The sequence below is a fragment of the Rattus norvegicus genome, chromosome 5 (assembly GCF_021556685.1).
Source record: "Rattus norvegicus strain SHRSP/BbbUtx chromosome 5, alternate assembly SHRSP_T2T, whole genome shotgun sequence".
NCBI classification, from domain to species: Eukaryota; Metazoa; Chordata; class Mammalia; order Rodentia; family Muridae; genus Rattus; species Rattus norvegicus.
This window is the reverse complement of record NC_141538.1, coordinates 150,927,530-150,940,755: the sequence shown is the minus strand read 5'-3', so window position 1 is coordinate 150,940,755 and position 13,226 is coordinate 150,927,530. Positions and strand designations below refer to the sequence as shown.

General features: G+C 45.7%; 1 protein-coding gene across 14 annotated transcripts in view; it reads right to left on the bottom strand.

The window, feature by feature from the left end:
* Positions 1–13,226, bottom strand: part of Eya3 (EYA transcriptional coactivator and phosphatase 3) — an 80,101-nt gene that overhangs the window by 4,042 nt on the left and 62,833 nt on the right. For all 14 annotated transcript variants that reach the window (XR_015619657.1, XR_015619658.1, XR_015619655.1 and 11 more), the window contains 4 exon segments: positions 12,443–12,603; positions 9,355–9,469; positions 7,984–8,105; positions 2,314–2,414 (listed from right to left, as the gene is read on the bottom strand). Coding sequence is in view for 10 of the 14 variants with exons in the window: in XM_087548696.1 (XP_087404822.1) it covers positions 2,314–2,414; positions 7,984–8,105; positions 9,355–9,469; positions 12,443–12,603 (499 nt within the window). In the remaining 4 variants the exon portion in view is untranslated.

The window sequence follows — 13,226 nt, the reverse complement described above, 5'->3', positions numbered from 1 at the left end:
ATCAGACTGGTGCCAAGAACACCATGTACAGTGCTGGAAGGGACTGAGTGCCTGAATCCATGTTCTGTGAGGTGTAAACTGTTCCCTGTGCAGCAGCCAGATCAGGGAATGAATGGACGGAAGAACAGTGACAGTCTGGCTGACCCCATGGGCAGGCCACTTCAGATTAGTCCCCTCATCCTTGGGGTACATTCAGGCAAGGATTGGTTTTCTTTCATAAAGGCTGGCAGAAAGGTTCCTGACAGAAAGTAGGTTAAGTTGCATAAAGCACTTAGATTTTTGGGGAAAGGGGGCACACAAGACAGGATTTCTCTGAATAACCCTGGCTGTCTTGAACTCACAGAGATCCGCCTGTACTCAGACATTTTTAATGAATATAGTGTTTTTATCCTCAGTGCTGAGGACTTGGCTACGGGGACTCACATACACCCTGGGTTTCTGAACTTTCTAGCAGATTGCAGACATTAGCTTAGGGGTGAACTCCTGAAGCTCAAGTTCTTTCTCATCTCCAGACTGAGAAGCCACTGATCTTTCCCCAAGGTGAGACTAAGCAGTGCAGGAGAGTCAAAGCTCCAGTGACTAACACGGAAAAGCAAACTTCTCAAATTGCTCTATTAAGTGACAAATGAAACTTTATCAAATAGTGGTGCCAACCGTGTCAATCGTATCCTCACTAGCAGCTGCTGTGGCTTCTATGAACTGGGTGACATCAGTCACAGCTGGTAAGTCACGGCACTAATCTGAAACTAAAGCAATAAAGGCCAAGGAGAGAACTTCAGATGCCCACACAGCAGACGAGCAAACAGACTTCATGGTACAAACTGATGTCACCTGACTGGAGACAGGGCCTTTTTTATGTCGATGAAGCCAATCAAAGCCTGGGCCCAATTTCCCCTTCCACCCAAGTAGACACAGCTGGGCACACACAACCATGCTTGGCCTCATCTACAGGACGCTAGGTTCCATAGCCCAAACTCATCTACAGTTTCTGTGTGAAGGAAGGGTGACCAAGGCTTGGCCTGCACAGTGACAGAAGACTATGTGAACAAACCTTCAGGGCTTTCAAAAGCAACCATGATTTTTTTGACAATAATGTTTTGTTTTGGGGCTGGAGAGATGGCTCAGAGGTTAAGAGCACTGTCTGTTCTTCCAGAGGTCCTGAGTTCAATTCCCAGCAACCACATGGTGGCTCACAACCACCTATGATCTGGTGCCCTCTTCTGGCCTGTAGTTGCATACATGTAGGCAGAAAACTGTATGATGTGTACATAATAAATAAGTTTAAAAAAAAATGTTTTGTTTTTCTTTCTCTCTCTCTCTCCCAACTTTTTTTTTTTTAAAGATTTATTTATTTTAGTTACATGAGTACACTGTAGCTGTCTGCAGACACACCAGAAGAGGGCATCGGATCTCATTACAGATGGTTGTGAGCCACCATGTAGTTGCTAGGATTTGAACTCAGGACTTCTGGAAGAGCAGTCAGTGCTCTTAACCGCTGAGCCATCTCTCCAGCCCCTCCCTCCCAACTTTCAAGAACAGAGCCAATGCCTGAAAAGGCCAGAATAGTTTGCCTGTCTGCAGTTAGTCTGCTCCCCTCAGATGAAGACGAGGTCCACATCAGGATTCATGAGGACCCAATCTTGCCAATGTAGCCTAGGGATGGCCCTGAGTTTCTCATTCTCTGCTCCACTCCTGGGTACTGGGACCCCGGTGTGCAACATTATGTAGTTTTATGTGGTGCTGGGGCCTGAACACAGGGCTTCCTATGTCTGTAAGCAAGCATCATCCACTGGATCCCAAGGCTGGTTCTAAGATTCTTGAAAGGCCGGGAGGAATGGACAGGAAGTCTAACAAATTACAGGAAAACTCCACTTGGGAACAACTTTTCTTTTCTTTAAAGAAAAGTGAGGAAGGACGATGCATACCACAGATACACAAGACTTGTAAATGTTTTTCGGTTTTCCCATTCTCTCCCCATATCCCTTAACAGGGTTTCATGTATCCCATGAGCTCAGTAAGTAGCTAAGGATGCTCTTTCAACTCCTAATCCTCCTGCATCGACTTCACAAGCACTGTGAGTACAGGCATGCCCCATCCTGGTTTATACACTGCTGAGGATTGAACCTGGGGATCATGCATTCTAGACAGCACCCTATCCAGCAAGCCACGCCCTCAGACTTCTCTTCCTCCTTTACTCATAGCCCGCCACCCCTCGGTAGCTCATCCCTCCCTCCTACGGCCTCCAGAGTATAGGGTAGTTTTTCTAACTGCTTCATGCACAACCACATAACAGAATTTTTCCTTTTCCGTTACCTGCTTGGCTGCAATTTCTTCATCTCGTCCATCTCCAATTACTACATATGTGACTTTTTTCCCAAATCTCGAAACGATTCTCTCAAAGCAGCTCTCCTTACCTAGAGAGAAAAAAATCTCCTATTAGGACAGTCTTTATCTTTTCAATTACCAAAGATAAGTTCTGCGCCCCGTTCATCTGCCTGTGCTTGCACAGGATAACCGACGCCTTTGCTGACAACTCAGTTAGGAGTTAGGGGCAGGAGCCCAAAGAATGTGAGTGCCATCACCGAAGCAACTCACTTTAGTCTTCCATCAGGAGTAAGGATCCCACAATCTTAGCACGAAGGAGACAATGAGCGAGGCTGAGTGGTGAGCAAGCTCTTCCCGTGTGTCTCATGTGTGCAGCGTTCACACCACCCACCTCTCTCATCAGCTCTCCTTCCTCACGTTACAGAGAATGGGCCATCACAGGTTTAGCGATGCACTCCAGATCCCAAGCCAGCCAGCAACTAGGTTTGACTTGGGTCTCTACTATAAATCCAGGCTGTAGCCTGGATCTAAACAAATGTTCTTTCTTTTTAAAACTCTGTAAAATTAAAAAAAAAGGGGGGGGGGAGCTGGAGAGATGGCTCAGCGGTTAAGAGCACTGACTGCTCTTCCAGAGGTCCTGAGTTCAATTCCCAGCATTCACATGGTGGCTCACAACCATCTGTAATGGGATCCGATGTCCTCTTCTGGTGTGTCTGAAGACAGCGACAGTATATTCACATACATCAAATAAATAAACAAATTAAAAAAAAACGCCAAGGGGCTGGGGATTTAGCTCAGTGGTAGAGCACTTGCCTAGGAAGCGCAAGGCCCTGGGTTTGGTCCCCAGCTCCGAAAAAAGAACCAAACCAAACCAAAACAAACAAACAAAAAAAACCCCAAAACTCTATAATAGTCTTTTACTATTATGTTTGTTCTTGGAGAATTTCATCTGTATATACTAATATGTTTTGATTACGCCCATTCCACTCCCATGGCCCCCAAAGTCCCTTTCCCACCTTCATGACTTTCTGTGTCACAGGGTTTTAACCAGGGCCATCCATGTGACCAAGAGCTTTGAGCTATCCACTGGAGCCTGGCAGGCTTATGGTTGTAACCAACAACTGTACATGGTATTTGTAGTTCAGCTGCTGTGTTTAGCTGACCTTGGGAAATGGACGTCTTAAAATGATGATGATGTTGATTTTTGGTGGTGCTTGGGACCAAACCAGAGCCATGTTCTCACTAGGGGAGCATTCTGCTACTAGACCACATTAAATCATTAATGAGTAATTTTTTCCCTGTGGAGCCTTGGCTGTCCTGGAACTCACTCTGTAGACCAGGCTAGCCTTGCACTCAAAGATCCGCTTGCCTCTGCCTCCCAAGCATGGGGATTAAAGGTGTACACCACTGCCTGGCTCACTGTAGATAGTTCTAAGAATCATTTTGCCATATCACAATTCAAGCCTACTTAAGCAGAGTACTGCTATGGGAAAAATACTGTGTTGAAGAAATAATAGGAAGTTATAGCCCTTGCTTTTTTGGGGATAGTGGGGAGATAATGGGAAAGTTTTGCAAGGCTACTCAGGCCTTGCTTGGACTGGAATCCTGTGCCTTAGCTGTCATGTGCTAGGAAGCTAGGTGTGTGCCTTGAGCCAGCCTTGCTCTTCCTGACAGCTCACAAGTTATTGTCCCTGTTCAGGTAGGCAAGGCCTAACTGTGCTCCTTTCATCCTGCTCCATTAAACTCATTTTTATTCCTGCCAGATCCAGTGACCTTCAAGATCCTTCCCTAACACACGTGCCTGCCATCTGCAGGAAAGTGATTACAAAACACAAAAAGAAGGGGCTGGGGATTTAGCTCAGTGGTAGAGCGCTTACCTAGGAAGCGCAAGGCCCTGGGTTCGGTCCCCAGCTCCGAAAAAAAGAACCAAAAAAAAAAAAAAAACCACAAAAAGATCAGGCCAGTGCAATGGCACAGCAAATAAAGAGGCTTCCTGCCAAGCCTGGTGACTCCAGTTCAATCCCCAGTCCCCACACACTGGAAAGAGAGCAGCTGACATACACAGTGTGCCTTGGCTGCTCGCCTGCATGAGCACATACAAATTAATTAAATAAAGCACTGCATTCAAAACAAAAACAAAACAAAGCCAGATAGTGCTGGTGTTCACTTTTTTTTTCTTTTTCGGAGCTGGGGACTGAACCCAGGGCCTTGCGCTTCCTAGGCAAGCGCTCTACCACTGAGCTAAATCCCCAACCCTGGTGTACACTTTTAATCTCAGCACTCAGGATGGCCAGAACTAAACCAAACCAAAACCAAAAGAAAACAACAACAACAACAGCAACAACAACAACAACAACAACAACGACACCCAAACACAAAATCCAAAACAAAACCAACAAAAAACAGTAACAACACAGATGCAGCAACCTAGGAACTAAGGGAACTGATAAAAATCCTATACGTCTACACTGCTTGGTCTATCAGAACAGCTGTACATCTGACACCCTAGCCAAGTGGCATCTCCATGGTACCCTGGTCCAGACCTGGTCCACTCTGGATTTCAGTGTCCTACTTAAGAGACAAAGCTCTTTGGGCATGTGCGCATTTCAGGGCTAACTTTTCCCTGGCCGTCCTGCCTGCTTTCCTCTGCACCACTCACTCGTTATGCTGAATTTGGTCTAACTATTAGATAATTCAATTCAAGAATTAAACTATTATTTTCTATGTTGTGTGTGCCTGTGTCTGTACAAGGATAGATGTGTGACCGTGAACACGGGAGCCTGAGACGTCTCAAATGTCACTCCTCGGGCACTATATAAATGCCTAGCTCTATGACACAGGGTCCCTCACTAGGAGCTAAGGCTCACTGCCCAGTTAGACTGGCTGGCCAGTAAGCACCAAGGACATCCTGCCTCTGCCTCCCCAATGCTGGGATCACAAGTGTCTGTCATTGCACCCGTAACATAAGGCTGCTGGACAACAAATCAGGTTCTTAGGTGTGCGTTGCAAATATTAACCAAGTAAGCTTTCAAACAGCTCCTGAAACTTTTCCCTCTTTTCTCTTGTTTTATGATGCTTGTGGTCAAACCCAGGGATGAATGCTAGGTAAGCATTCTGACAATCAGCTATAACCCCGGACCTGAATTAGTTTTCAAAATTAAATTTTTTAGGTCAGCATAACGGCATTTCCACACATGTTATTAAGTGTTACTTTTAATTATGTGTACATGTACACACATGTACCCACATCGCTAGGTACATGTGTGCAGGTGACTGCAGAGGTCACAGGGGCTGAGCTGGAGCTGTGAGCACCTGATGTGGGTGCTGGAGCTGAACTCAGGGAAGCACTGTTAACTGCTGAGCCATCAAACCTCCAGCTCTCTAGTCCGCCTGTGCTGGTTCCTTTTGTCTCCCAAACAGCCTCTCTCCACTCTCTTGAGATCTCTTCCTTCTTCTCATAGGCCTTTTCTGAACCTTTTTTTCCCTGACCCCAACTTAAACCAAGATTTCATGTATGAGAGAACATATGTGGTACATCTTTCTTTCTTCTTTTCTTTTTGAGACATGGTCTCTCAACATAACCCTGAGTGTCTTGGATCTGACTTTGTAGACCAGCTTGACTTTGACCTCACAGAGACTGGTCTGCTTCTGCCTCCTGAATCTCTTTCTGAATCTGGCCTGTATAACAATTTCTAGTTACAAATGTAATACTTCATTTTTCTCTATGCCTAGTCCTAAATATTTATGTTCAAAGTGTTCGCTCTTTAATTCCATGATAGCCTCTTCAATTAAGTCAGGATCTGCTTATGAAAAAAAAATTGGTTTAGATGTCAGACATTTCCCTAAGATCAAGCAAAAGGACCATCTTGGGTTAGAAATAAGGATGAAGTCCCCATTGTCCTGACATGTTCTCATCAAGGCCTCTGGTGTGCCTCCTCCCCACATGCTGGGGGACAAGGAAGCTTATCAGCTACAAGTGAAGAAGGAGAGACGTACACAAAGAGCCAGCTCTAACAGACACTGCATTTTCCACTCCAGAACACTCCGGTGTGAGCTCTTCTGTTGTGGAGGATGTGGCCAACCAAGTCTATGCAGAAAACCAGTCCTCAGAGTTTCCTACAGGAAAAATACTACTGATATCTGGTGTAGAGCAATTGCTTGTAACCAAGAACTTGGAAAGCTAAGACAGAAGGATCACTGTGAGTTGTAGGCAACCTAAGCTAGAGACCTAGACTCAAGAGACCTAACCAAACCAAGGCTGCGAGCCCACCTCTGGCTTTTCAGAAACGATCCTGAGCATTCACTGTCCAAGGTTACCGAGTGACTATGCAGAATTCAACTTTAGCTGGGCATGGTGGCACATGCTTTGATCCTGGCACTTGGGAAGCTAAGGATGATCAGAACTTCCAGATAATCCTTGGCTACACAGTATGTTTGAAGCCAACCTGGGCTACGTGAGACCCTGTCCCAAAAATATACACAAAGAAAAGTCATAATTTTGAAAAGACTTCAGAGAAACTGGAGAAGAGCCTCCTTGCTCCCATTTCACAGCTCTGTCAAGGAAAACTCGGGCTCTTCCTGTGTTTCCCACTCCCCACATACTGCAGCTTCCAACACTAGCTCTGGGTGAGCCATGAAGAGGGAAATCACCAAACAAGCTCTCTTGATTTTCAGAGAAAATACAGCCATTCCATTAGTTTGGTCAGTCTGTGGGCACTGGGCTAATCCTACAGAAAACACAGCTCCTCAGTGTGGGAGGCTCTTAGGAAAGGTTCCCTGCATCATGCGGAGAGCGCATGTCTGCCCAGTGCCTAAAGCCCTTGTCAGTGGAATAGCTAACCTTCAGGGGAGCGGGGGCAGTGACTGATAACACAACTCCTACTACTAACTCAGCTTTCTCTTAAAAGTTTCTGTGGGGGTGGGGAGGTTCAAGACAGGGTTTCTCTGTCTGTCCTGGAGCTCTGTAGACCAGGCTGGCCTTGACTTCCCAAGTTCGGGATTAAAGGCATGCACCACCTCCATCTCAGTTTTTTCCACTCTTAACAATTCATGGTTGCTTTCAATATTTTATTTTTTTAAATCTTATTTAGAATTTTTAAAAATTAAATGTATCATTTTATTGTGTTATGCCTACATATATGTATGTGTATCATGTATATATATACTTACTGCCCCCAGAGGCCAGAAGAGGGCATCGAATTTCCCAGGATAGGAGTTAGGAGTGAGCCAACATATAGGTGCTGGGAACTCACCTCAGGCCCCGCCAGAACAAGTGCTCTTAAGTGCGGAGCCAGCTCTGCACAAGGTTTTTACTGATCTGGTGTGTGAGTGGGTGAGGATGTATATCCATGTGCCATGGGGACTGAGCCTAGGTCATCAGACTTGGTGACAGATACAAACTGAGCCAGCTAGCTGGTCTCGATAACAGATTTTCAGGTGAGAAATGCTGACACGGTAGGACAGAGGGCCATATTCACCTGCCTCACTAGTTCTTACACCGGAAGCAGACAGCACACCTGCTAAATAAGCCTCACCCACCTCCTCAGAAGACTGCTGGAGGGGAAGCACGGTTGTATGGGTAGCAGAAGAACTGGCAGTAACACAAGCCCCGGTGAAAGCTTCCCCAAGAGGTCACGGGAGAGGGAGGGGACACCATACCGATTTTGGTAGCACTGTAGATGTTCTCAATAGGAAATATTTCTCCTAGTCCATACAGGAGAACCTTGGCCAGGGCTGGAACCAACTGGGTGGTAGTGATCAGAACATTCACACAATTCTTTCTAAAAGGAAGTAAGAAGGAAAGAGACTGGTGAAAGTGAAGCAGCCCAGGAGGACGGATTCAAACCGCTTAGCTCTTCAGGGTCTTACAAGGAAATCTCACGAGGTGGACGCTACTGTTAAATACCATATTAATTCTTTTCTTCCGTCCTTCCGTCCTTCCGTCCTTCTGTCCTTCCGTCCTTCCTTCCTTCCTAGGGCAGGTTTCTCTGTGTAGCCCTGGCTGATCTCAAACTCAGAGATCCTCCTGCCTCAGCTTCCCTAGTGCTGGGATTAAAGCCGTGTTCTACCACATCCAGCTCAGTTTTATTTATTAATTGGCAGAAGGGCCAGTGAGATGGCTTATACACACACATGCGATGTCAGGATCTGAACCTGGGTCCTCTGTAAGAACAGTGCGTGCACTCAACCACTGAGCCGTCCGTCTCTCCACCTTGGCCATCGCCTTCGCTGCAGTCTGTTAGTCGCTATCGCTGTCTTTGTGTTATGGATCCCACATTTTAGAAAAACTGGTGCACGGTGGGGAGCTTTCATCTGCTACTGTACTAATGGAAATGGCGCTCTCTGTTCTTCACCACTCAGGTTCCAGGAGACACAGTAAGTCTCTGGGTCCTTAACCTCCGTGGGTTTCTATCCTCAGTGTGAGTCTATCCCAAGATACAGACATGAGGGAGAGAGGGAGGAACAACCTGGTATTAAAGCTACATTTATTTTCCAGTCTAGGCTTCAAGGCAAAAACCCTCTTAATCCTCTTAATTTTTAAAATTACATGTATGTATGTATGTATGTATGTATATATGTATATATGTATGTATGTATGTATATATGTATGTATGTTGAACTTATGTTATCAAGCTTGGCAGCAAGCACCTGCTGAGCCCTCACTGGCCCCCTAAGTCTTCTTAACGTATCCATTGCTTCTCCATCTCTCTGACTCGGGAGGTGTGCACCACCATGCCTGGCTTTAGACCCCTTTTCATATTAATCCTGCGCTCTCATGTTCGCTCTATCTCTGTCTCTCTCTGTCTGTCTCTGTCTCCCCCCATCCTCTCTCTCTCTGGCTGTCCTAGAGCTCACTCTGTAGACTGGGCTGGCCTCAAACTCACAGAGATCTGCCCTCTGACTTTACTGCCACCACCGAGGCTCATTCTTCTCGTCTCTGTGCCTAATTCCCATTTTAGACGCTGGCCTAACCTATTCTAGGATTAGAAAACACCATGAGCAGATGAGATATAAAGACAATTTCCATACCGAGACTGGATGAGAAGCAAGGACTTCAGCGCGGTTCCTAGCCAGGAGTCCGTCAGCACTTCGATCTCTGCTCTGAGCCGCTGCAGAGCCTCCTTCCTCTGGGGGCTGAGAAGGCCTATGGGAGAAGCAGGCCACTTGTTAGCTGACAACAGGGACTTGCTAGGACAGTTAACTTGATCATTAGCCTGATGGGATCTAGGATCAGCATGGAAACAAAGCTCTGGTCATGTCATGTCTGTGAGGGATCATCAACATTAGACTACTGAGGTGAGGAGACCACGTTAATGGAGGTGGCTCACTCCATGGGCTGGCGTCCTGGACTGAGTAAAGGGGAAGGCTGAGCCCAGTGCTCTCCCATTCTTGTTCCTGACTGTGGACTCAATGTGACCGATGCCTCCTGCACTGTACGTGACCACAGTAGTGAACTGTGAACCAAAATAAGCTTCTCCTTCTTTAGGCTGCTTTTGTCAGGTGCTGTGTTGGAGACAAGTAGCCGACATACTTGCTATATAAAGAAGCAACTTCTCCAAGCCCCTGAGAATATTCATCCCCATGGTTTAGAAAACGTTGAGAATGGGGTTACTCAGCTGGGACTCCTTGGCAAAATGTCTGCTCCCTGTGGGAAACACTTGACAAGGGTGTTACCTGCAGACTCATGGAACACACCTGAAAAGTACGACTCTACAACACAACACCATGCGGGGACAAATGACTGTTAGAACAGTTCTTACCGCTAAGACAAAAAACAAAGAACAAAGGGAGGCTGCCTAGAGTTCCACAGACAGTGGGAATGCCCAGGGTTGGGGATCCTTTCCCAGCTGCCATTTCCCAGTGACAACACTGTACTTCTGCCTGCACAGGACATTTCAGCCAGGATTCCAGAGTGAAGGACCAACTCCTGTCCTATATTCACCTCTGAAGCAGCTCCAGCAACAGCAGACTCATGCAGTGCTCTAGGAGACTAGACTGGTTCTGCATAAAACAGAAGTCTCATGTGGGAGCCCATTGTAAGACACTGAGTTGGTATATTCAAAGAGCAAGTGGGACTCAGAAATTTCTGTAGCAAAGGTTAAGTAAGTCCTACATTCTACTAACACTACAAAAACATATGGGGAAGTATTACTTTTTCCCTTCCTTCCTTTCTTTTTGAGGCAATCTTAGTGTGAAACCCTGGCAAGCTTAGAACTTACTAGGTACACCAGGCTGGCCTTGAACTCAGATTCACCTGCCTCAGTTCCTCTAGTGCTGGCATTAAAGATGTGTGCCGTATGCTTTTTTTTACATGTTCTCCCACATAGGCTTAGGAGACTTGTGTGTCCGAGAAACTAGGTTCAGTCAGAACATACGGAAGATCAGGGACCTAGGTTTAGGGGAGGGAGGATCTGAAAAAAGAAATTAGATTCCTGAGATTTGAAAGCCCATGATTTTTATCTGGTATTAGAGGATTGTCACAGAAATGACCCAACTGAACGTTAAAGCCCTATCTGTGCTCTCAGCCACACTGCATGACATCACTTGTCATGGAAGGGTATCGTGTTCTGTCTACACAAGTCCTAGACCTATGCAGCATTATCTATGCAGTCCCTTTGAGGACGATAGCTCATAGTTCTTAAGTAATTTCCTATAGGAGCACATCACCAGCAAAGGAGCTGTAAGACCAGAGGGGTGCTGGCTGAAAGTCAGGGAATGTAGCCATCTTATTAACTTGCTATGTGACTGTGTATGCTGTTCCTACCTGTAGGATGGATGTCAATTTCTCAACTGCTAAATGAGATATTCAAAGTAGACTTCTAATGTCTCTCCCACTGTGAACAATCCATGACTAATTAGTTCTGACTAACAGGATTTTAGGCACATTAACACCTACAGTACTTCTGATTATCTCACATGGACACTGCTACTACAATCCTAGGCCTACCATCCAGCCAATGTAGCAACTGGGCCTATTTGACTTGCCATGATGGATATAAACAGTTGCTCTATAAAATATGGCTGTCTGTTAACTAGGACCAACAGTGGTTATGACTCAAAACTAATAACAGCACCACACCAGGTGATATATTGAGGTGGGTATTGGGGGTCATGTCTAGAATCCCAGTACTTGGAAGCACGGATGGTTCTGGGCTACCTAATAAGACCATCTCAACAACCACCCAGCCAACAGATCTAACCATACTCCCCAAAACTAAGGTGGTAAGGCTTGTTCTCAGGGAAGTACCACTGATACTAGGTAGGGCCTAGTTGGAAGCAGTCGGCAGTGTGCTTTAACGTGATATTAGGAATCAAGCTGCCCTCTCAGACTCCTCCCTCTTTCCCTGGGCAATGAGGTAAGCAGCCTCTCCCTGCCATGATGTTTTGGTTTACCACAAGCTCAAGATAATAGGGCCAATGATCTTTCTGCCTGTTAAACCGATCATTTTAGGTATCTTATTACAGAGGTAAAGTTGACTGATAGAGAACATTTCCTTTAAAATGGTATTGTCTAAAGGAAATACCATAGTTGTCCTAAGTAACGTTAAGAGGAATTAGGAAAGCAGAGTGGACGTCTACTGAAATCACCACTCTAATGCTGTCAGTGGTGCAGAGCCTCAAATATTGTCTCCGTTTGTAAAAATGTTTTAAATTTATTTTTATTTTATGTGTATGTTTTGTTTGTTTGTATGTATGTATGTATGTATGTATGTATGTATGTATGTATGTATATAGTGTGCATGTCTGATGCTCACAGATCAGAAGACATCAGATACTTTCAAACTGGAGTTACATATGGTTGAAAGCTACTGTTAGGTGCTAAGAACTTAACCTAAGTCCTCCGTCCGAGCAGCCAGCACTTTTAACTGCGGAGCCATTTTCTAGCCCTTCATGCCCCATTCTAACTGCCACCAACGGTGCAGAGCCTCTCCCAATGTCTTCCCTTCTAACGGACGTGGGTACTGCAAACTCTCCAAAGGGTTTAATTAGATCTCTATTTTCTTCCTAATTAACATGGCATCCACTCCTAGAAAGTTGCAAGGCAGATCTGGGGCACTCTAAGAAAGAAGTGCAGGGAAGGATCAGGATCAGGTTCCGAATGGTTGGCCACACTTACCACCAACGTTGCTTTTATGCTTATCATAGATTTCCCTCACTTTTCGGTAGCGAAAGGCCAGTTTCCTCATCCAGTCCACACCTCCCTGAACTCCCACAGAGGATCCGTGGCTCCCGCTGCCTCCTGAACCACTGAAACCATCTGTTGAGAAACTGTAGTTGCTACAAAGAAAGAGGATAATGCAAGTTAAACTGCACACCCACAGGGCTTAGACATAAATGTTACCTGAGAGTCTATGGCCTGTTCTTGGTATCTAATGCACAACCTTCTCACCAGTATGTGTTATTTTTTGTTTTTGGAGGAAAAGCTTCATGTAGGCCAGGCTAGTTTGTTTCAACTTTGCTATAGCTGAGGCTGGACTTGCACCCCTAGGTGCGGGAGCAGGCGTGCTCCATCGTGTATGTGCAGCCTCTCCTCACCTTCCTGACGAACTGATGGTGACTCCTGAGAGCAAAGGGGAAGAACCTAAGCACTCCTGCCCCACAGAGGCTGCCTTGGGATGACAGAATACACAGTGGAGAAGAAAGCAGACTGACTACCCAACAAATACAACTATGGAAATATGATTATGGCTACAGAAAAGGAAAAAATAGAGCTGGCCATGGTGGCCACACACACACACCTACAATTCTAGCTTGGGAAACTGAAGCAAGATGATCGTAAGTGAAAGTCAAATGGGCTACATAACAAGTTCAGGATGGCTTGGGATAGACTTTTTTTAAAAGAGCTAAACATGTCAAAATAGGGTTCAATACATTAAATTTAAGATTCTTGGGCTGGGGGG